The sequence below is a fragment of the Theobroma umbraticum genome, unplaced genomic scaffold (genome assembly GCF_002168275.2).
Source record: "Theobroma umbraticum cultivar Fairchild unplaced genomic scaffold, ASM216827v3 scaffold_30.0, whole genome shotgun sequence".
Taxonomy (NCBI): Eukaryota; Viridiplantae; Streptophyta; class Magnoliopsida; order Malvales; family Malvaceae; genus Theobroma; species Theobroma umbraticum.
The window spans coordinates 11,718,166-11,744,093 of NW_018397254.1; the positions used below are offsets into that span (position 1 = coordinate 11,718,166).

Below are 25,928 nucleotides of genomic sequence, written 5' to 3' on the forward strand. Positions count from 1 at the left end.
GACAACAATGTCGAAATAGAGACAAAAAGACCTTGCATTAGTCTCATTGAAAAAGAGAAGTTAAGGATTAGAAAGCCCTAGAGGAAAACCCTTATTGTAAAGCTATTAGGGAGAGATATCAATTACAAATATCTGTGTAACCAAGTGAAGCAACTTTGGTCATTGAAGGAGATTTCCAAGCAATCGACTTGGATAATGGGTTTTACTACTTCCAATTCGTTAAAAAATCCGATTACCATGATGTCCTGTCCGAGAAACCTTGGATTATTGTTGATCATTACCTTATGATCAAAAGGTGGACATGAAGATTTAGGTTTGATAAAGCTTCCATTGATTCAATAGCAATATTGATCAAACTACCAAGCATGCCTTTGGAATTTTATGATAGAGAGATCTTGATAAGGATTGGAAACAAACTAGGGAAAATGTTAAAGGTGGATCGAACTACTTTTCATGCTGTGAGAGGTAAGTTTGCTAGAATGTGCATAGAACTTGATCACACCAAACCCCTAGTACCTAAGGTTCACATTGGAGGAAGATGGCAAAAGATAAAGCATGAAGGATTAAGAATGCTATGCTTTCATTGGGGTAAGTTTGGTCACAATGTAGAATGGTGTTCAGTAAAACAAAAAGAACATAAGGGCTATTCGGAGGAACAAGCGAAAGAATTGGTGGAGGATAAAAAAATCCTTGAAAAAGATGATGAATCTTCTAGATTTGGTCCATGGATGGTAGCAAAGAAAACATATAGGACAAATAGTTGGAATTGGACAAAGGGAGGTATTAAAACTCCACCTCAAATGCCAGTCTAGGAAGGAAGTTCCAAGCGACGACTAAGTTAGGATCTCAATTCTATATATTGGATGAGGAAGAAGCTAATTTAGTTGAAGAAGAATTTGTTCCTAAAACCTTAGAACATGAAATTTCGAAGCAAATGTCTAGCAAATTAGTGAAGAATATTGTTAGTTTGAAAGATAAAGAAATTTTGAAAGAATTTTTTCAAGTAGTTGCAAGTGCTTCTAATAAGGACCCAACTTCCATAAAGGCTAAAAGGAAAACAACATCCTTCAAGGCCCTTAAAATAATTTTATCAGAGACAACAATAAAAAGATCCAATACAAGAAGAAATCTATTTTACCAGATAAAACCAATGTGATGGATGTTACAGAGAATCAAAACACAACAGAAATGCTAGAGATAGCTAAATGACCACGACAAGAATCAGTCATAATTATAACAATTCTTTCCCAACAAGATCAAGGAGTTAACGTAGACAATGTTGGGGTCAGTATTAACGAAGTTGCAAGGGAGAGATCAACCATTGTAATGGATGATGCTAACTATACCAGAACTAATGTGATCACCACATTAGTGGACATGGAGTTGGAAGAAGGTGAGGATAACATTATGCAAGATCAATCTTGCTAATGTTCTAACCTTTCAAAATTTTGGTATTTTGGTTTATGTTGATTTCTATATCCATTAATCACTATCTTTTGATGTATAATGTATTAAGCTAGAATGTGAGAGGAATAGCCTCTCGGAGATGTGTTAGAAATGTGAGAAACTTGATCAAAATCCACAAGTTGCATATTAGAATTATATTGGAGCCAAGGATTTCGAACGACAAAATTGATAAGCTATGCCATCATATTGGACTCCTTAATTATTTTCGGGTTAAAGCAAATGGTTTTTCGAGAGCTATTTGGACTCTATAGGATGTAGGTATAATTGAATTAGAAATACTTGCTTTTTCTTTACAATTTATACATATATTGGTGAAGTTTTTGAAGAATAATTAGATATTGCCTGTAGTTTATAGTAACCCTATTGTAAAAGAAAGGAAACGTCTATGGAGATCATTATGTTTGGCTAGTGAATTACATGACTTATTGTGGATGGTAGTAAAGGACTTTAATCAAGTCACTTCTCCAAATAAAAAGAAAGGAAGGAAAAGTGTAAATTTAAACTAATGCAATCAAATGAGTGACTATTTGAACAACTATAATCTTTTTGATCTGGGTGCATCGAGTCTTAAATTTACCTAGTGTAACAAAAGAGATGGTTTGGATTATATTATACTAAGATTGGATAAGGAAATTGTGAATAAAGCTTGGTGCTACCTTTTTTTCATGGTCAAGTCTTAAATCAGTCATGAACCCATTTAGATCATCACCCCATTCTAGTATATAGTCAAAATACTACCTAAAGATCTTGACTTAATAAACGGTTCAAGTTTGAATTATCTTCGATGTCTCATCCCGATTTTGAAAATTTTATCGAGGATAATTGTAAAATTGACAAAACAAATATCCTTGCAGTTTTACAAGATTTAACGATTTCCTCAGACAAATAGAAATATGAGTCTTATAGAAATATTTACAAGAGAAACAGAAGGATTCTAGCACGACTCAAAGGAATTCAATCTTAGTTGGATAAAGGTCTTAATATTTTTTCTTTTTATTGTAAAATCTCGAGGTTTCATTGGTGGAGGAGTATAACATGGTCTTTTATCAAAAAGAAATTATGTGGTAGTAGAAAGTAAAGCTTGACTAGTTGAAACTTAAGGACCTGAATTCCAAATTCTATCATGCCATGGTCAAAGGAACGCAAAGAAGGAAACTAATTATAGCCTTAAAGAAGGAGGATGATACTTGGTGCATGATCCTATCGAAATAGAAAACATGGTATTACTACTTTTCCATGAATTGTATATGGATGATGGAGTGCATGAATCTCTTCCAACAAGCTCACATTGGAGACTAGATGACACTACATTAACTGAAATCTCTAAGCCTATTAACCATGAATATGCCAAAACAGCTATGTTTGACTTGAACCCAAATAAAACTCTGGGTTTTGATGGGTTTCTTACAACTTTTTTGCAAAAGAATTGGAATATTATAGGCTCTAATATAGTCAGGTTGCTATAAGAGGCATATAACTCTAGTTCTTTTCCTACTAAATTGAATCACATTGATAACTCTTATCTCGAAGGTTGAAAGCTTTAAAAAGATTACCCAATTTTGCCCGATTAACCTATGCCCAATTATATTAAAGATCATCATAAAGTACTAATGGACCGTTTGAGACCCTTAATTAGTGACAGTATTAGCAAAAGCCAATGCATCTTTATTCTTGGAAGACAAGCCATGGACAACATAATTATAGTCCAGAAAGCTACTCATACAATGAGAATGAAGAGAATAAATGGAACGTTGGTAATAAAAGTAGATATGGAGAAAGCCTACGATAGATTGACATGGAATTTTTTGCAGGAAGTGCTGGAGGAAATTGGTTTTCCCTCTGCATGGGTGAATCTTATTATATTCATTGTTAGAACTCTCATTTTCTCCATTATTTGGAATGGCAGGTTGTCAAATGTCTTTTCTCCTAAAAGAGGTATTCGACAAGGTGACCCATTATCACCTTATCATTTTGTGCTTTGTTTGGAGAAAGCTTCAAACTTAATTGAAAATGCAATGAACATGGGAAGATGGTAGCTGTTACAATTAACAAGAAGGGGCCTTATACTTTCTCATGTATGTTTTGCAAATCATCTAATATTGTTTGGTGTTGCCTCAATAAAACAAGTGATGGTTACGATGTAAATCGTTAATCAATTTTGTCAGGCATTGAGGTATAAGGTAAGTCTAACAAAGTCGAGATTATTGGTTTCCTCAAATATTAACAGCTCAAAAGCTAATTTGCAAAGCAATGCTGCCAAAATCCCTTTGACAAAAGACTTTGGGAAGTATGTTGGCACCCTCATGATTCAAGGAAAAATTACAAGGGAAACTTACTCAAAGCTGGTTGTTAAGATAAGACAAAGGCTGGAAAATTGACTAATAAAAATCTTTCAATGGTGGGTAAAATCTCACTAGTTCAAGCAATAACTAGCACCATGGCATTTTATTTAATGCAAACATCTTTTCTTCCTGAAACTACTATTCAGAAAATTGATTGTTTAAATCAACATTTTATATGGGGTCGTTTAGTAAATTCTAGGAAAACTCATGCACCAAGTTAGGACAAACTTTGTGCTTTAAAAAAGGAAAAGGTTCTACAGATTTAAGACTCCAAGAAGTTCAATCTGGCTTTACTTGCGAAACTTGATTAGAGTATGTGGCAAAAAAAAAAAAAAGAGCTTTTAGGTTGACATCCTGAAAGAAAAATATCTTCGTCATGAGGATTTGATGTTGGTGAATGGTAAGTCAACTGATTCTCATGTGTGGAAAAGCATACTGAAAAGTAGATCAGCTTTAAAGAAAGGTTTGGGAAAGAATATTTCTAATGGTCATCAAACAAAATTTTGGATAGATGCTTGGCTCAATTGTGTTCCACTAGTTAATCATGCTTCCAAGGCATCGTCAGATGTGGACGTTAACTTGTTTGTAGCAAGCTATTGTGATGAATTTGGAAGTTGGAATTTGGAACAAACTGGGCATGAACTCCTCAATCATAGAACTTTGTTAATAGTAACAGTACTGATAGATCCTATTAGTGAATAGAAAGATATAAGCTTCTGGCTCCCAACAAGTATCGGAATATTCTCAGTGCAACCAGCTTACGATCTACAAATGACTTCCTATTTTCCAAGAGCAAATTATTGGCTGAATGTCTAAGAATCTATCAGTTCAAAGAGAGTGCGTATATTCATGTGGAGAACTTTGCATGATTCATTGCCAACGACAACATGGTTATCAAGAAGAAATCTAGGCGCCTTAACTTCTTGTCCTTGTTGTGGTAATCAAGTTGAAACCATACTTTATATGGTGAGAGCTTGTGGTCCTTCAAAGAACATATGGCTATAGATTAATCTTGAGCTAAACAATGGTAATTTTTTTATCCTTGATCTACAACATTAAGTGCTGGAAAACATGATGAGTAATGGAATATTGGATAAATTCCACGAGGTACTGTTTTTGTTCACATTATTTGGTTCTTGTGGTATTAAAGGAACTTAACCATTTTCGATGCTTCTTTTGTTTGGCCTTACAATCCATGGCAACAAATATGGACCAAATCAAAAGAGACTTGGGATAATTTAAGGAGAGATCATATCAAAATGAAGAAGGAAGTCTTGATAGCTTGGGAAATGTCAAAACACTATTATGTGAAACTTAACGTTGATGGAAGTGCGAAGGGACAACCAGGTATGGTAGTAGCGGGAGGTGCAATTAGAGATGAGAATGGAAATTGGATAGTAGGTTTTATGTATAAAATTGATATTCCTTGGTCCTGAATTGTAGAGCTTTGGGCTTTATACTGAGATTAAAGTTATGTTGGAATAGGGGCTTCAGAAAAATTCAAGTGGAATCAAATTCATTGCTTGCTATTTGAAAGGTAACTAACCACAGCTTCCCTTTGGATCCAAGTGCTCATTTACTCAAGTGTATAAGGGAGCCACTTCAACAATCTTGAGACTGTATCATATTTCATGTTCATCATGAAGCTAATCAATATGTTGATTAGATATATTCTCATCATGTTTTTTATTTTCCACCAGTTAGTTTTAGTTCAGCTTTATTAGCAGACGTTTTGAGTGTTGCATGGTCTAAAATGATGTAGTTAATTTTTATAGTTTTTATTACCTTATATATAAAAAAAAAACACTTATGAATTCCTTAAACTTAATTCTGAAGTAATTAATGAGAGTTACGTAATCCTAACTATGATCAAAATTTGAGTTTCAGAAAGAGAAAAAAGTAATCTCGCAATGCTTGGTTACTCCAAATATGTAAATATTGACTTATCAAATTAAGTTTATCTGAGAGTTGAGAGGGTTAAATGTTTCTAGTCAAGGCCATCAAAGCCACCAAATCCATCAGACATGGTGGACACACGCAACAAAAGGTAAATAGAATGTAGGAAAAATGTTTTTAGAAATTCTTCCAAAAGGCGAGGAGAAAATCATACTTATCTTTACAGAAATTCTGCAAATAGAGAATGATTGGGGTTGGATAATGAAAAGAAATCATGGGAATTGATGCCGACAAAGGAAAAAGAAATAAGATTATGCCGACAATTGTGGGACGAGACAATACTGGAAAAAAGCAAAAAAAGAGAAGAAGGTGTGCATGAGATGTTGGACATATGAACTCACTCCATCTTCCTTTGTTTTCACTGTACATATAATTTTTGTGAACAACAATATTTTCGGGTGTGGTTTATTCATCGTGGCATCAAAAATTATGAATGGAGGGTTGTGATAATGATGCGTCGATTATTTTTTGCAGACAAGATTGTATTGGCAGAATCGTTGTGTAGTAATTATTTATGTGCACTGGCCCATGTGATGTGCTTAAGTAGATGAGATGAACGAATCATAGCACCGTGGAGCTTTGTTGGGCTGACGTCTGAACTCTCAAACAAAAAGGGCCACAAAACTGCTTAGAGAAACCAATCATATCCTCCAACCCAAACAGATATCACCCAGCAATCCGTCGGTGGTCGACTCAATGTGCACCTCTCTTTAATAAATACTTGTACTCATCCAAACTTGACACTGTAATTTCCACCAATCGTTGCCTACACGGTAGGCGAGGGAGGGCGAGAAGTGCTACTTTTCTGTTTTCTTCTCATGGTGTTGGCTCTTTCAGCTCAGGCGATGAACTGATTTGGTAAACAGATTTTTGAGCCCAAGAAGGCTACTGATCTTAAGTCTTAACTATGAAAAAAGGGTAATATATATTTGATGATGATGATTAGGTTAAGGAGGCATCACCGAGATAAAGGTGCGAATGCTGTTTAAGTGGGAAGCAGAAGCAAAATTGTAATCTTCTTTGGACACCAGAGACCACTACTCGGTGGTTTAATAAATTAATATATATGTGGACATTCAAGCCAGCTCCATATCAGATCAGTGAGGTTAATAACAGCAATCGAGTCTGATGCAAGAAACACTACAGCAGATGGCCATCACCACGCCAGATACCCATCTTGAACACGTACGTCAAAAGGGTACTATATGGTAGGGAATTGTTATTATTTACTTTTGCAAATGACAAGGACATGCATCATTTAGTCGCCGTTTCCTTTCTCTCCTAGTGGTTGAAAGAGTGGTTACTGGAATAGAGCTTATCACACCCAGTCTGTCTCAGGTTGCAACTACTTTGAGTGCGTCAAGATTCCCGCGTCAATCATTCATCTATTATCCTTACATTTTGCTTCTATCCATTCACTTGGGACAATACATTCCCCCGTGAACTACTTTGACCGTTGACGATGCTAACGACAATTTTTGGGAAATTAATTGGGACAACCAGCCCAGTATCGGCCCATTGGTTGACGTTGAACAATAGTCCGGAGAGTGGAGAACCCAGTGCTCGGTTGGTTTGTATAAAGCTACGGCCCAATGTCCGACACACTTCAATAAACCTGGAAACGTGTTAATAATTATCAAAATTAACATTAACTAGTAAAGCTTTCTTGTTAATAATCATACAAGAGAGTAGACACTTAGTACAGAATAGTGTTGGTTTTTAAGTTGCAAGGGCACGTAATTAGTGAAAGTCATGTCAATTACAAGGAGGCACCCTTTATTCCTATTTTCAGGAGTAAAATGCAATCTGTCGTGTAGATCTTGGTGGCCAACAACAAAGTGATGTCACCTTACACATGCATTCAAAGCTCTTTAGTTATATCAATGGATGATTACTTTTATAGCAAAATGTGTAGGAATTTAATTACTAATTTTACATAGATTAATTATATAAAAATTGATGTTACATTTAGTCATACATGCATTTTTAATCAACTATGAATTTACTTTTATTTTATAACTTGGTACTAATTAAAACATAAAGAGCAAAATCAATAAGTAGGCTTATGGTATAGCGAATAATTTAATGTCTTTAATTCTCACAACATCATCTGTTTTCAAAGAAACCGCCATTCAATTTAAATCCATGGATCGCAGTCTCTGACAGTCAGCATCGTTGCTGAAAATAGACTTGCGTAAGACAACAATAACCATTAACCACATATATCCAAAGGAAGTGAAATCTGCATCAGCAGCCAAAGTAGAAGAAATTTTTCTGCTGGGCGGTGGGGGTGACAGTTGAGGATTTCAACTAACAAAATACTCAACATGAGTACCAAGTCCTCCACCACTCATCTGCCTTCCTACCACCCTATATACCGCCCATACCTTACCCTTTCCTAGTCTCATTTCCATGTGCTAACCCCCATTCTTCTCTAGAATTGCCGATTTCTTTTTACAGAATACCCAACCTTCCATATTGTAGCATATCCATGGCCGAAACAAAGAGGATCTGCACCTTTCTGCTGAGACTTATAGCCTTTGGCACGACGGTTTCAGCTGCAATTATAATGGCTTCAAGCCGTGAGAGAACTACTGTTTTGGCATTATCGTTTGAAGCAAAATACTCTGATATACCTGCTTTTAAGTGAGTTCATCAAACTTCAAAATAATTACGACAGTAATCACATTTTTGTTTTTCCTTCATGCTAGGGCAATTGCCATTTTATGATGTATACTGTGTGACTGAAGACTTGCCGTAGGTACTTTGTAATTGCAAATGCAATCGTGAGCATCTATGGGTTTTTGCTACTGTTTCTTCCATCAGAAAGCCTGCTCTGGCGATTAGTTGTTGCCTTGGATGTGGTAATTATGCATTATTCCTTAACAGTATTTTTTTCTTTTTCTAACGTGAGGATCTGCTACAATAATTGCTAACAGATAAGTCTTGTTTTGACAAGGTTATCACCATGTTGCTTACCTCAAGCATTTCAGCGGCCCTAGCAATTGCTTATGTGGGCAAGAAAGGAAATCCCAATGCAGGTTGGCTACCCATCTGTGACCAAGTCCCTAAGTACTGCAACCAAGTAAAAGGAGCATTAGTTGTTGGATTCATCAGTGTGATTATCTACATGTTGCTCCTCCTCTATTCTATTCACAGAGTTTTAAACCCTCTTCTTGTTGAAAAGTCTTAGTTAGACATACTTTCAAGTATTTTCTCCCTTTTGGAGTTGCCTTGCGTTTATGGCATTTTAATTATCTCTGCTTCCAGTCGTTCTGGGATCCTCTCCCGTCTGCCTGTGTGTGCGTGCTATGTTTTCTGTAGTTTTCTTCTCTTCTGTCGATGAATTTCCTGCTGATGGTCTCCTCGGCCTTTTGATTCTGGTTTTGGCTTTTCCATGCAAGGGGCGAGTTTTTCAGGAATGACTGGAAAGTTTTGATTTTGCTGCGTGTTGATTTTCTTGTTATGTTATAGCATGTATGTTCTGGGGTGTTTTCCTGGCAACTGGTGGTCTTGTGCAAAATGGACAGAGCCTTGCCCATGGCCTTTCTGCCTGCTCTTGGCCTTTTCTATCAATCAAAAGAAGACAGGTGTTCAAGTATGGGCTTTCTGTTTCATCTTGTTCGATCCTTTTTATTTTTTTAAGCATTACTTTTACTTCAAATAGAATAATAAACCTGTTGTGCATCCTCAGTCAGAATGTTGTAGAATGCAGATGATACTTAAACTTGATCAGTCTAGCTAGGAAGAGACAGGTCTTTGACCGATGTAGAACAAACTTGTTAAGATTGATGGGCGAAATTACTATCTTATTTCTTCTTTAGTCTTTTGAAATCTGGAGGTTTGAGGTTGTTTCTTCTTTAAAGTCCTTTCCAGCCAGCCTTCACTAATTACAGAGGAACAGTGCGTGACAAGATATTATGCATCATCAAGCAACAAAGAAACTAAACACATAAAAATGATCCACTAATTCGAAGTTCAAATTCCTCTATGTAAGTGTCTAAAACTAGAAGGAACACGAACGGTATCCAAATTAATGTGCCTTAAGGATAAAGTAAAATAGTCCATACCATTTCAGTGGATGTTGTAGTCGATCACCATTCACCAAGGCGTCAATACAACCAAAGCTTGCGGTTTTTTTTCTTAAAATTTACACCACAATCTAACATTCTTCCTTGATGACGACTTCTTTGGAGATATAAAGGCCGCAACATATGCAACGCCAATGGTGGGCTTTGAAAGGCCAGAAATCTTTTGTTGGCAGGGCATTCTATTTTGTGGATTAAAGCAAACAAGTGCTTTATTCAAATCATCAAAGATGCGTAAGTCTCCATCTTTTGTGAGCTTTAATGATACAAGTGAAGGAACATGCATCTCACATGGTACCTTACTTTCAGTAAGAACACTTGTAATTCTAACCATGATGGTAGCAGCAGAGGACTTGAAGCAGAGGAAGTGGCGGAGGAAATGGATCCCACACATCTCATCTTCAATTTTAAAAGCTCAAATCCATATGGGAAACTTTTCATTGTTGATTTTGAAAGACCAAATCCAGTGAACACTGAACAGCTCCATTGAAAGGCATTTTGCAAATCAAGCCTCCATAATTTGGGACTGGGTACCTCTGCGATTGTTTACCAAGCGTTAGTTCCAAGGGCGTAAACCTCGCACATTGATTGATTGCATGACAATGCATTGTCTAATGAAATGATGTCTTGTGTCCTTACTTTGAACAACTGCTTGTGTGGACTTGTTGTTGATGTAAATCTCCGTAAATTCCTCTTGTGACAATTGTCGTTCCTTCAACAATCTTATCAGGCGAATAGCTTGACAAGTACAAAAAGTTGCAGCATTATATTTGGACTCACAAGTCAAAAAGTGTGATGATCGCTTGTTTTTTATAGCACAATCACTCATGAATTAGGTTCAAGGACGAGCAGTAGGTACCGACAACCAATAGTGGCAACAGTAACGACGGCAGCCCCTCGAAATTTCGGTTCAACGATGACTGTTCTTGCGAGAAAGAAGGTAGGGAGAGATGGTGAAGAATTAGACTGAAAGAAGGGCTTCTACGATTTTGATGCCAGGCACCAAAATAGTTTCGCTTTGACGAGTGGGTGGGGCAAAAAAAAAAAACACAAAAAAAAAAATAGAGAAAGAAGAAAATGGGTTTGATTTGACCCGACCAGATCCAAGTCCATTAAGCCCAATTCTATTTGCCCTCCAGCCCACAAGATTTGGATTCAAAGCCCAATAGGTTGAGTTACTACATTTTCTAGCTCATTTTGATGTTACACGTCTATTTTCTATATATGCTTTGAATTTATTAAACTATTTAATATATGGTAATTTAAGAACAATAAAAGTGGTCAAATTAAAATTATTAGTTGAATAAATTGAACCAAAAAAATTAAAAATGGTGGTTATTTAAAAAAAACTTCCTAAAAGGGAATTTTTAGGAAATTTTGTGAGTGACATTTTTTTCTAAATTTTCCTAATTGAAAATAATTATGGAACCTTTTTAAAAGTGTTGGGAGGAATCTCAAATATTATTTTCACAAAGACTATTATTTATATATGACAAAAAAATGTGCAAAATAAAGTAAGTGTGTAGTAAATAAAATTATGAATAATTTCCAAATTGCATCATGATATTTATTTGTTTGCACTATATGCATTTAATTTTAATTATACAAGTAAATAAATATCAACCAATGATGGAGTGATAAGAAAGTTGTAAATGACAATTATCTTAAAGATTCCTAGGTGAGGAACATTTCTAAATTCTAAATTCTACAAAAAGTATTGGAGATTTTAGAAAATTTTTCATTATCCAAGGATTTCTTTGATCTTCAAGAAAAATAAAAATAAAACAATTAAAAGGTATATGAAATGCAAGTACATGAAAAATCGACCAACAATAAAATTTTAAAGAAGATGTGAGTGACAATTTTCTCCAAGATTCCTAAAATTCTATTTAAAATGTTGAAAATTTTAAAAAAATTTCTAATTTACTTTTTAAATAAAAATGACAAATTCCTAATCCAAGAAATAATTTTTAAGAAAATATAATAAAATAAAATTTTAGGAATAGAACACAAAGAAACAAAAAGGAAAAAAATATTTAATCTAAATCTTTTTCATAAAATATCAAATTAATTAGACGACGGAGTCTCCTTCAAGAAAATACTCTCGAAGTGGGGTGACTCTCCTTAATTTTAGTCAAAAGTGTTAAGAAAACTAAAATAATTAAGTAAAAAAGAACGAAAAGAAGAAAAATATAGTAATAAATAAATTAAACCAATAGCTATTTGTCAAAGCTAACATAGGATAACGTAATTAATTGATATTGTTCTTTTAATAAAAGTTATAGGAGTGCTCTCACCTTCTTTGTGTATAACCGTAGTGCGAAATTCAATTCTATTTCATAAATTAAAACTTGTCAATTTTAATAAATTTAAATTAAATTTTAAATTTTGTTAAAAATTATAAATTCAATTAGATATGCAATCACACTTAGATAAAAAAATTAATCGCCGCTCTTCTTTATGTCAAGCGACCAGATTCTTGGACTTGCATATTGCAGCACTCTAGGAGGAAGATAAAATAACCCAAAATAAATTGTACCTTATAAGTAAGGCAATATTCTTCTATTAGCTTTCAAGTGCGTAGAAGTAAGAGGTTCCATGAGGCGACTTACTACTCTTATGGCAAAGAGAATGTTAAGAGTCTTGTACAAGTAAGGTATCTCAAACTTCCAGTAAAGCTTTTAAATAAAATAGGATCTTCCTTCTTCGAAGTCAAAGATAGACCTCCTCGATTCCTCACATAGATCCTCTAACATGTTAAAGAAAATAAAATTATAATTAGTTAAAAAATATCTAAATTGCTAGGTATAAAAGAAATAACTAATATGTAAAAGATTAAAAAAATTATAAAATAATATATTATACAATATAAAATTGATTATTTGGTTAGTTCGATTGTGATTTTTTAGGATAAAAAACCAAACTGAATAAACCTAACCAATTAAGTTGTTAACCAAGGTAAAAATCGAAAACCAAATAACCAAACTATTCATATTGAACTCTATTCAATTTGATTTCGAAGCCAATTTGCACAATCCTAACTCTATGTCAATCATCTCAATTCAAGTGACATAGCATTCTTGAATTCTCCAAACGAATTTGGATTGTACCAATAAAAACAAGATCATCCACATAAAGGCAAATAAGTAGAATTGTTAAAAATTTAAGAATATGGCGCTCTAGAAAGTAAATATATTTTTATGCTTAATTTTATTTAATTTATTTATAATGAAAGTACATTTTGATAATAAGATAAAGAATTTGTTTAAGTAAACATTTATTATCTAGTTACTAAAATACCATAATTCTATTGAGATATTAAAATATTTTTGTATAAAGAGTCATACATAAAAAACATGTATTTTGATTGAATCTAAAAATTATTCACAACCATATAATAAAAGGTAGTCACTTTATTGTGTTAAGACTGTAATGTCCAGATCACTTCCAACGAAACGAATGTGATTCATTTCAAGAGAATGATGAGTCTCAAATCATCATAATGGTTAATTTCAAGAAATAACATTATAACATGAACTGAAATTACGTGATAATCAAATTTAAATTTAACTGTTACTTAAATTTTGATCTCATACTTACATATTTACTTATGGTAGAACCTAAATCCTCAAGGACAGTGGATTTGTGTTTTATTTCCTTATAATCTTTGATACACCATAGGCATGATCGTCATAAAACATTGATCTAGACTGTGTGTGTTAGGATTTATAATTGAAGTGAACATCTGAGAACATATATCCTAATAGTGGAGATTATAGCATTAACATCACTTTTAGTGATTTCAAAAAGATTATTAATTAATCTAGACCCAGTAAATTGATAAATTAGTTACTCATCATATCTTAATATTCAAAAGATTAGATCTAAAATATTGGATCACTAATTGGATGAAATATAATATTATGAGACAAAATTGACATAAAAGATAAAACGGTAATTTCATATTTTGTCATTGAATGGTTATAAGGGTTCATAATATAAGATTTATAATTGGAAAACTAATAATAAATAGCAACTATTAAATTATTTCTTGTAATTATAGTTAATCCAAGTGTGCAATCATGAATCTATGGTGGAGTGATGATTAATAAGCTTGAATTATCTTCATAAGATTAAGTATAATTATAAGTTTATTGAAGCTTAGAATATTAATATCCAAATAAATTCCCCACTTAACTTCTTAGAATTCAACTTATTTAAGTTGAGGTATATGTTTTATTCTATTAATTAAATTTATGTATAAAAATGACAGTTTTTATATATTTGCCTTAATTCAAATACGAAAACATGTTTTGTCTTGATTTAGATGAAAGAACATATTATGTCATAATTTAGAAAAAAAAATACATTTTATTTTAATTTAGATAAGAAATACGTTGTCTTAATTTAGACAAAAAAATATATTTATTTTAAATAAAATCATGTTTTGTCTTAGTGCCTATTTGACCTATTTTTTGTTAACTTATTTACCTCTTAAAAGTAAAAATAAGGCCAAATAGGGATTTTAAAAAGTTCTTAAAGAAAGCAACTTTTTTCAAAAATAAATTTTAAAAAAAAAGGCTTTAAGAAAAGCTCAAAAAATGAGCTTTCTATTCTTATTTTCTTAAGACACGTTTCATTTTTGGAAAAAAAATTTTTTATTTCAAAAATGTCTTCATCTATTAAAATAATTTTAACATTATCCGTTTTCACTTTTATATGATTTATTATTAATTATAAATTTTATGTTACATAAAAATACCTTTTATATTTCTAAAAATTTATTGTAAATAAATAAAAAAATAAAGTAAACTTTTTTCCATTGTGAACAAGTGATTTGTGATTAATTGAAAATTATTTATTAAATATCATTATCGTAATTTAACCAAAATTAGAAACTTATATAAATTATTTTGTCAAATAACTTATTCATAAAAAAGAGCTTATGAACATAAATTTCCAAACAAATTTAACTTAATTTTGAAAGCTATTATTTTTCATTAGAACTTTATATTAGTTTTTAAGTTAAAAAAAGTCAAGCCAAACAAGTTTTCAATTTAAATAAGAAAACATGTTTGTCTTAATTTAAACAAGAAAATATGTTTTTCTTAATTTAAGACAAAAAATGATAAGAGATTGAAAGAAACAATGTAACGTATCTTTCTTGAAAAAGCTTCTATCACCACTTCTCTCCTTTTTTGTATAACTTTCCTGCACCTCTATTCATTTTTTCCATTCTTAGTCGATTTCTTGAAAGAAAAATAAGCAATGATTTTTGAAAAGAAAAAAGAGACAAAATTGATTATCATCTTATAGTCAAGCATTTCACACTTTATTCACTCAAGGTTCAAGTTAAAAACATTCTTAAAGAATAAATGGTAAGTTTGTTTTGTTAAGAAATCAATTGTTAGTATGGTGGTGAATTTACTATAATTCACTAGATGTTTAAAAATAAGAATCTTAAAATAAAAAATACATTTATCTTATTTTAATAGATTCTTATTTTTTTAGGATGTGATATGTCTCTTGCATTATATATAATGTGTTTTTTCGCTTGTGTAATTAGATTGCTTATTTTTTAAAATTTTTTTTTGAAATTCATAGTTTATATAAACACATCAATGCACTTAGATTCAACTCAATCAAAAATATCTTCATTATCATGAATTTTAACATAAAAAGCATACTCATGAGAGAAACAAACAAATCCATTGTCTTGCAAATACTTGTCGATGCTATTATTCCATGCCTTTGGTGCTTGCTTCAATCCATATATTGCTTTCTTCAATCTCAAGACTTTATTTTCATGCCTTTTAACCGCATACCCGATTGGTTACTAAGCATAGATTTTTTCTTCAAGATACTCATTTAAGAAGGCTGACTTTACATCAAGTTGATAAATTGTCCATTTAACAAAGATCTTTTCTGTTAGGAGTGTGCATAGTTATTAAATCAAGATATTTATCTTGTATTGAAATTTTTTTTTTTAGTATCGAATATCGTATCGTAACATATAGTAAAAAATAATAAAATTAATTATAAATAACATTTATACATGTAAAATAAAAAACTTAAAAAAAATTATATTCTTTTTAAAAAAATTGATGACATAGGGTATAAATTAAAAAGATGATTTTTTGAATTTAAATTGTCAACATATTCCTTAAAAATATATATTTTATATTAATTTATTAATTAAAAATTAAAAAACCACTTATAATGTTGATATCAAAAGGGAATTTAATTTTTTAGTATTTTTTTTGTTTAAAATCTAAAGATTGAAACTAAAAAAAAAAAAGCTTTTCATGTTTCAACTCAAAAAAATAAAATAAAATTTTTAATAATTAATTAAAATTAAGCTTATAAAAAATATATCAACTGTATTTTACAATACATTTCCGTATTGCAAGGCATACATTTTTAATATTTAATTAAATGTGATAGGATTATAAATATTTATCATTTTTTTCTAATATAGTACTATATATATTACATACCGTACAATGTTGATAACTATAGTAATGTACAATGTTGCTAGTGTTACCGGTTGCAAATTTCAAAATAATTACCCCCATTCTGCTACCATGTATATATATTGTAAGAAAAGTTAAAAGCAGAAGCGGGTCCAGAATGAACGGAGAATAGAGAGGAAGTGAGTGTATGGTGCATTTCTTTTCGTTTTTGAAGGGCATCTTGGATAGTACGGCCTTGGGCTTTGTGTATTCGAGTTTTGAATGCGTAATTTATTGTGATATACGAGTAATTAGACAATTTGATCTTTTCAGTCTATTATAATTAAAAATTAAATAGATTAAATATTTTTAAAAAATTGATCAAAATAAATAAAATTTAAAATAGGACTGAATTGACCAACTATCAAATTAGTTCGATTGGATTGATTTTGGATCAAAAGAATAAAAAATTTATCATTTTTTTCTTTTACAAATTACAAGATTGAAATTCATGAACTTCATTCATAATTATAAAATATATAAATAATTTAAACATTAAAAAAAAGCACAAAACATTTGCCTTTTCACTCATATAATTTGCCTTTTCACATAAGCTATCAAATTCATTAAATTAACATTCAAGATTTTCAACCTCTAAGTTTTAATGTTCAAAATTCAACATAATAAAGAAAATAAAATTAACATATACAAAATAAGACCATCTAATACAAGATAATCAATCGCACCTAAGCATTTTTCTCATCAGTTGATACATGATTTTTTTATTTAAAAAATAAAGTTTGAATCTCATTTCCCCTAAGTCCAAAGAAAAAAACATAAGATAATCAACCATCACACATCGTCAACTTAGTAATAAGAAAATATATATTTTATATAAATTTAAAAATATATAATATTTTGCTTATATAAAATATTGATTTGGCATTTTGGTCTATATGGTCGAAAAATATTAAAACCAATAACCTATCAAATAAACCAATTGGGTCAATAAATCCAATGAATCAATCGAATCGAATCGTTTTACATAAATTACATTTGTTTCGGTTAGATCATTGGTCCAATCAAATTTTACTCACCCCTAAAGCATAGTATTTGTTAATGTTGCTTGGTGTTGTTTTCAAGTACATAACAATATCAGTTTCTCAACAAATTTGAACTTACGAGAAGATGAGCAAACGAATAGTTTCCACATGAGCTACAAGTGCAAAAACATCTTCAAAGTTAAATTGATTATAAATCACATTGTATCATAAAAGATTAAATGTAATTTGTTTAATAAATTTGTTAAACATGTCGTGTTATATCATGTTGTTACACATTTAATGAATGTATTCATGAATTTTAATATATTTAATTAATTGTATCATGTTTATATTTACTTATATATGTTTACATAATATAGTTAAGATATGCAAATACGAATTGTCAAATTTAGATATTGGATAGACTAATAGTGTAGAATGGTATTGATTTGTTAATTGAGGTTCAATGAATTTCGATCTCTTATTATGCATGTACAAGCGACAACGTACACAAATATTAGTATTAAATAATAGAAACGTAATCAAATAAATTATGCTTAGCAGTTTATTCTAAAAAGTACTTCTTGTGATTATATATTTTGTTTAAGTAAAGGTGAATATTTGGTGTTACGTACAAAGCTCACAACCCAAAGAAGCATTCACTACATGGTCACGAACTTCTATCTTCTATTACTATTATTTAAATTATATATATACAATTAAAAATGATTAACTAAGATTATAATAAAAATATTGCTAATAACAAATTAAAAAAAAGCTATAAAAAAATCTCATGTAAATCTTGAAATTTAGGTAGTTTTGCATGGTTCACATGCTTCACATTCTCATGAGTTGCCTCAAACTTTGACCTTATAGTATCATCTGCTATTCGTAGCATCCTTTACACGAACAATTGATGTCCCATGGATAATGTCCAGTAAGTGGATCTGTGAAGTGGAAAATGGGTTTGCTATTATAGTCAAAACTTTGAATGAGCCCAAGGAACTTTATAGAAAAATGCATCGACCGCTTGATATGGTAGGGAGGAAGCACTAGCACTTGTCTCATGCTCGATGAGTGAGGAGAAAGTCTGTATCGTAATTAAGAAAAAGAAATTGAAAAAAAAAAAGAAGGCATTTAATAGCATTCATTTATAGCACAGTTCCATTAGATTTAACTTTGATTTATTTTAAACTGATTGCAAAGTAAAGATTATATAAACAAACTCGTAATTGAGGTCCATAATATTAAAGTTTCGTTTTATTGATATTTTTAGTATTTTTTATTCATTCTTTGAAATACTTTTGGCAAAGTCAAACAACAATTCATGTTTGTTGTAGTAATTAGTAATTACATTTCTAAATGAAATAATTAACATTTAAGATTCAAATACTCTCAAAAAGTATTATTATAGATTTGATCCTTTTTTTTTATTATTTTACATTTGATTTTGAGAGATAAAATTTTATTTTTGAAGATATATGAATTTATTCATGGATATAATTTTTACCATCAAGTCTATTCCTTCATTTTAATAAAGTGGAACTCAAATTTCCTCTGAAATCAATTACTTTAGAAATATTATTTTTGGTTAAACTTTTTTGTATGATTATTGGAGTAGGGGGGGGGGGTTTACAAGAAATAACTAATTTAATAAGAGGAACAACAGTAAACACTTAGAAATAAATAATGAGGCATCAAATAGAAAAATGTGAAAGATAATATAAAAGAATAAGAATAGAAACAAAATGGAGGACTAAATGTGCAAAAAGAAGGAAAGGTCGGTGAAGGATCATCCTTATCTAATTCCAAGACCCAAATGCCCCATTTTAAAAACGTTTCTCGACACTCGCACTTCTCTGTTGCATACATAAAAATTAAATATAGTTAAAAGAAAAGAGGGTGAGAAAAACTTCATCGAAATTTCCTTTCCTTTGCAGACAAGCTAGTTAAAAGCTTAAAACAATAATCTTTCTCTTTGTTTTTGTTTTATTTTATATTTATCTCTTTTCGAAAGAGAAGTAAAGGAGGAAAATCTTGACCTACTTCTTCTTCTTCTTCCATCTTTTTCGAGAGAAGTAATTTTATTGTTTCGATTTGCTTGGGGAAAAAATGGCATCTGGATCATCGGGTCGGGGCAACTCGGGTGGTACCAAAGGGTTCGATTTTGGGTCCGATGATATTCTTTGCTCGTATGAGGACTACGGGAACCAGGAATCCTCTAACGGTAGCCACGCCGAACCTGTAGTCGGTACCAACAGCTCCGCCAAGGTATCTGCTGTCACTTTCGCTGGGATTTTATTTGTAGGGTTTTCCTTTTACTTTTAGGGGGAGGATTCGATCTGATTAGGGTTTATTTGAGAGTTTGATTTGATAAAAACGAATTGCTTAACAACGTAACAGATCTTTATTTTGTGGCAAATTTGGAATATTTCTTTTAATTCGGATTTCTAATTGATCGGTTGTTGGCCTAAATTTAGTAAAGGTTAGAATTTCTCCTCCTTTTTGGGTGTCTATTTGTCATGAGACCTAAAGACTTCTTTTCATTGAAAATAATTGTAAGTAATTGTAAGTTTATAGGAAGATATGAATTATAAAAATGAAATTTTGACATTCTAGAATTTTCATTGAGCTTGATTTATTTTTTTGGTTGGGGATTTTTCTTGGATTTCCCGTTATTTTAAGAAACATAAAAAAAAAATTGAGAATTTCGCTCATTACCATTGATTATGATTCTCATGGTGACGATTTGCGTTGAGATTAATTAGAGATGGTGTTAACCAAATACTTATTATTAGTTCATGGCCATAAGGTATCTGTGTATTTGCTCTAGGGGGTACAAAGCTTTTACTATATTTCTGAATTGAGAAAGTTTATGGTTGGTTCATTTCCATAATTTCAGTTTTGGACCCCCGCCCTTTTTGTGGGAAGAAGGTTTGGTTCTATAGCATTGCATATTGCATTTTATGTAGTGGGTGCAAGAAAGTGAATAAAATGTTTACAAGTTGCAGAAAGTATATATATGTGTTGGCTGAAGGGCAAGTTAAAATGGAATGCGAGAAACTTTTGTTTGCACAGTCATGTATAGTACAAGTGATTAATACTTTTGTGTGGAATGCTTGTCGTATTTTTGAGTTTGAACTTGGGACAATTGAGCCAAAAGTGAATTACTTTGCATCATTTTTTTTCCATCTCTTTCGTTCATCTCTATCAAATACCATAGCCATTCTCACATACTAGAGTTAATAAAACTCAGCAATGATCATGTGGTTGGGTAGCTGTTGGTAGAGTGGGGTCAAATCCACAAATTTTTTGGATTTTTATTTGCCCTGAGTAGAATTTCCTTATTGAAGCATTTGATCCTTGATCCTAAGCATTTGTCTTTGTTGTTCCCTATAGAAACAGTGACAAAAACTAGAAAAGGTCATGTGCAGTTCCATCAAAGTTTCCCAAACTGAAATGTAGATCCTAAAAGTTCTTGTACTGAATGGTTATACTACCTTGGGGTGTTATCGGATTGAACCTTTAATTATTTTCCTTCTGCCGTTATAGAATAACTAGAACATATTGTCTTTTGGGTTTATATGTACAACTTATTGTAGGGAAAAATGAGCCAAGCTTTTTTTTTTTGCCCACAGTGTTGCTAAGCTAGTGGCATTTATTGGTCCTTTTGCTTATAGTGTAACTAATTAGTCATGTTGTAAAATCGACCACTGCAGGATTTTCACAAAGGCAGAGCTGCACGATCAATATTTCCATCTAATGCATACAGCCAGCCAGAAGATTCTTTCTCCACAGATGTGACTGCTACTGTTGAAAAAACCATGAAAAAATATGCAGACAACCTTATGCGCTTTCTCGAGGGAATAAGTTCACGATTGTCACAGCTGGAGTTATATTGCTACAATCTTGATAAATCGATTGGAGAAATGCGCTCTGATTTAGTTCGTGATCATGTAGATGCAGATTCAAAGCTTAAATCTATTGAGAAACATCTCCAGGAGGTGAGTGCCACTGAACATCCTACATTTCCGGAGAATGTGGATTTTATCAATTAGTTGGTTTTAAGATTTACCACAATTAACCTCAGTCCTACTTTTGGATCTTTTTTCCTTTAAAGCCTTAAGATGCTTGTATGGTCCTTATTTTGCTTTACAGAAAACATCTATTTATCATTACCAATAAAGGCACCTATCTCTTGTCTAAAACAGAGCAATCACATGCCTGAGAAAGTGCAGTAATATGGATTGGAAAAGAACTAGTGTTTTATTGAGTTGCAGCTGTTATATTAAAGGGATTCAAACATCAGCTGCTAATGTTGTTGACATTAAAATTTGTAACATAAAAATGTTTCTTGGGATGGTGAATATGGATTTTAGGCTCAGATGCATGTTCATTCTGCCTGTATATGCATGTTTTCAAAGTTCTCATAGTCTAATACCCTGGAGAGAAATAACTCTGAAGTTACATTCTGGATCTATTTTCATGGCCTATATGAGAAAGACTAGATGTGTATTGTTAAATTGAGCTCAGATTTTCTGCCTTTTCTGGTAACAGCTGGCCTTTGGTCCCATCACCTTGCTTCTTACTGTTTTCTCTTGTTGATTATAGATTCTTTCATGATCATGTATTCCATTTTATGCAAGATATATTCTTATCAAATATTCAATGTACGCTGTAGGTCCACAGGTCTGTGCAGATCCTAAGAGATAAGCAGGAGCTAGCTGAGACTCAGAAGGAGTTGGCTAAATTACAACTTGTGCAGAAGGAGTCTTCGTCTTCCAGCCATTCACAGTCCACTGAGGGGAGAGCATCACCACCTGCTTCTGATTCTAAAAAGACTGATCACACGTCTGACATGCAAAGCCAGCAATTAGCTCTTGCCCTGCCTCATCAAGTAGCACCACCACAACAGCCTGTGGTGCCGCACTCTCAAGCCCCACCTCAGAATTTGACCCAACAATCCTACTATATACCTCCAAACCAATTATCCAACCCCCAAGCCCAAGCCCAAGTCCCGGCTCCTGCTCCAGTCCCTGCCCCTGCCCCTACCCCAGCCCCAGCGCCAAGCCAACACCCTCAGAGTCAATATTTGCCTTCTGATCCTCAATACCGAACTCCTCAGATACCAGACATCTCCAGGATGCCACCACAGCCTACACAGTCCCAAGTAAATCAGGTACCACCAGTCCAATCATTCCCCCAGTATCAGCAGCAATGGCCACAACAATTACCACAGCAAGTACCGCAGCAGCAGTCCTCTATGCAACCACAGATGAGGCCCCCATCAACACCAGCTTATCCTCCCTACCCTCCGACTCAAGCAACAAACCCATCTCCACCAGAGGCATTACCAAACAGCTTGCCTATGCAAGTTTCATATTCTGGAGTTCCTCAACCTGTGTCCAGCCGTGCTGATACCATTCCTTATGGGTATGGTCTGCCTGGTAGAACAGCTCCCCAGCAACCTCAGCAAATCAAGGGCACTTTTGGAGCACCACCAGCTGATGGATACACAGCTCCTGGCCCTCATCCCCCCCTTCCTCCAGGAAGTGCATACATGATGTATGATAGCGAAGGTGGTAGAACACTTCATCCACCCCAACAGCCTCATTTCTCACAGGGTGGGTATTCCCCAGCAAATGTCTCTCTTCAGACTCCTCAACCTGGCACTGGCCCTAATGTTATGATCCGGAACACCAGCCATTCACAGTTCATTCGCAGCCATCCCTACGGTGATTTGATTGAAAAATTGGTGAGCATGGGTTTTAGGGGTGATCATGTTGCCAGTGTGATTCAGAGGATGGAGGAGAGTGGCCAGCCAGTGGATTTTAATGCTGTGCTTGATAGGTTGAATGTGCATTCTTCTGGTGGTTCTCAGAGAGGAGGATGGTAAAGGCCATTGCGTACTTGAATCGACCTTGAATATTATTTGAATAAAGGGTCGTTTTTCTTGTGTATATCCTGGGAGGGATATGAGTATTTGTATGTTACCTCCTAATGCAACTTCTGCTGGAAAGTGTTGCTTTATTTGGGTTAATTGCAGTTTATTACCTTGTGCTATTTCTCTGTTTATGGTGAAGTAGTTGAATTTGGTAATTGAACATTAGAACGCATTCATAGAAAATATATAAAGACTTTCGCCAAACTTTAAGTGCGCCGAAGCTTCTGTCAGTTATTGATCGGCAGCGCTGCCAATGTCACCGCAGAGTGCAGTTCTACATGTATGTCTGTCATTCCTGGACAATCTTAGTCCAATGAAACATATTAAGGCATAGGTTGATGCCTTTGTAGCTTTTCGCTTGAAACCAAGTACTACATTTTTGAGACAGGAACCAACACGTTGGTTTTTAAACAGAACTGGGTTTCCCAAATGAAAGGTGAGAATTCCTGTACTCTAAATTCCGGAAGGTTTTATTTAAGTGTTTTAATGCTCTGATTATGGAATTAAAAAGAAAAAAACTGCAAAATCTACAGAGCGAAGCACCAGGTTTAACTTCCTCTTTCTAGAAATTTGATAAGAAATTAAACCCAAAATTTCTGGTTTTGGCAAAAAAACAACTGTTCTTTTGAATTTGTCAACATGGATGATGGAGCTAAAACCACAACTGTAACTGTATGGAGGTGTGCTGGTGGGTCGTTGGTGCGCATGACTTGTAAAATGTCTTCGATTCAGTCTAGAATAACTGGAGTTTCTGAACGAAGGAATTGAACAGCACATGATTATTTACGGATATCAGAGTGCTTTAAAAAGAGCCCATCTACACTAAAAGCTGGAGCGAGTTTCTGCAACAACCATCCATAGTTCATCAATAATATGAAAATCTAGCTACAAGGCTCACCGTTCGAACGTGTCAAAGGCAGAAATTTCCATCCATTGTCAAGGGTACTTTCGTCTAAAACAAAAAACGCAGAATGAGAAGGAAGTACACCAAGACCCAAGGGATTTTAATTGTGTTGCTATCATTATAGTGATAACGTCTGTTAGGGTATGATTAGGTGCCTTGACCTTGTACTCCAAACAAACACATCCCACCTAAATCATAAATATGGCTGTTGACTAAACGCAAATGAAAAAGTAACGTGATGACTTTATTCCACAAACCAGTTTAGCTGACAGACACCTCCCCTGTCTTTGTTTATTACCTAATTCTTCAAATTCAAAAGTCATTGCTTCAACTGTCACTTGTTCCTCCTTTGTTGTGTCGCCGTGTTAGTGGAGGCACTATTTGCATCATTATCTAACATGCCTTCTCTTCTCCATTCCCTCTCAATAACAACATATGCCCTTGTTTTAATACGAACTCTATATACATAATCAATTATTAATTTTTTTTAATTAAGAAAAAACAGATTCACATTTTACTTTTTAAACAAAAAAATCTTGCATCAACTATAAACCAAATACTTTAATACATCAATTACTAATTCTTTATTAAAAGATAACGTTTACTATTGTTATAATGATTTTAAGGTATCTTTATTTATTGATAGTTTCCTCTCATTTTCAAAATATAAATCATACACTCCACAATTTTCTCATGTAAACAGTAAATGTTTGTAATTGAGATAAGAGTGAATCTATATATATATTGGTAGGGAGACCCTTTATAAAGTTTCCAGATGCTATAATCATAAAAAGGAGCGAACAAAAATTCTATCCTCTCCCACTAAAACAATGCTTTAGCAGCTGAGCACCTGGATTCTGTCTCTTAGGGTAAGACATGTGAGCCCCATTTCCATCTCTTTTTCTCCCCTTTAACCACAATTATCCAAGATTCTGAATTGCTTGAAAGCAACTAATAATAATAATAATAATAAAAGCATCTCGCCTTTCTCTATTCCTCTCCACTCATTTCTTCACAATCCGAGCGAATCTCTATACAATTTATTCTATACTCCCAAACTGATGCAATTAAATATATTATTAAGAAATTCCCATTTTTAAAAATTTTAATTTATATATTTTCTTCAATCCAATCTTATGTTTTATATAGATTTTTTAGCCCTTAATCTTTTATTATAACAATTGAGCTATCAACCCTTTATTTGATGTCAAATATTGCCCATCTTATTATGAGTTTCGTTTTTAACCTAAAAGAAATAATTCCTTAGTTTGCGTATACAAAAAAAAAAATGAAAAAAGAAAAAGACATTGCGTTAGCATGTCAAATTTGTTAACCTTGACTTGCATAATTGCATAGTTACATTAGTTAGGAGTTAATAATTGCTTTATTTTATTCTTTAACTCTTTACCATATTGCTTAGAAAGAGTCGTGGCATAATTTGTCCACATATTTTATTCTTTTTTATTAATGAGAATATCACATAATTAAAATATTTATTTTATAATTATATATTATAATTTGTAATTTATTTACTTGATTTCTATTATCTTAGCAGAAAGATATTTCTAAAATTAAAAGATTCAATTTTAATATACTATGTGTATATCTATTGATTTGAATTATTAATAAGTTGTGTGGAATTTTCTTCTCTATATAATATCAGAGCTTTTTACCTAAGTGTTTTTTTTTCTCTCCATCGTTTTTTTCTCCCGTATACTTTTCTTTGTCAATA

The 25,928-nt window shown here is 32.6% G+C and overlaps 2 protein-coding genes across 2 annotated transcripts; both read left to right on the forward strand.

Annotated features, from left to right (window-relative positions):
• The first annotated feature begins 8,015 nt into the window (after window positions 1-8,015).
• Window positions 8,016-9,588, forward strand: LOC110419430 (CASP-like protein 1C1). Its single transcript, XM_021432481.1, has 3 exons — window positions 8,016-8,411; window positions 8,527-8,629; window positions 8,725-9,588. The coding sequence occupies exons 1-3, from the start codon at window positions 8,257-8,259 to the stop codon at window positions 8,956-8,958; spliced, it is 492 nt and encodes a 163-aa protein (XP_021288156.1). The 5' UTR covers window positions 8,016-8,256; the 3' UTR covers window positions 8,959-9,588.
• Window positions 9,589-19,177: 9,589 nt separating this feature from the next.
• Window positions 19,178-23,411, forward strand: LOC110417171 (formin-like protein (DUF1421)). The gene is made up of 3 exons (XM_021429405.2): window positions 19,178-19,619; window positions 21,068-21,352; window positions 22,030-23,411. The coding sequence occupies exons 1-3, from the start codon at window positions 19,461-19,463 to the stop codon at window positions 23,242-23,244; spliced, it is 1,659 nt and encodes a 552-aa protein (XP_021285080.1). The 5' UTR covers window positions 19,178-19,460; the 3' UTR covers window positions 23,245-23,411.
• The last annotated feature ends 2,517 nt before the right edge of the window (window positions 23,412-25,928 follow it).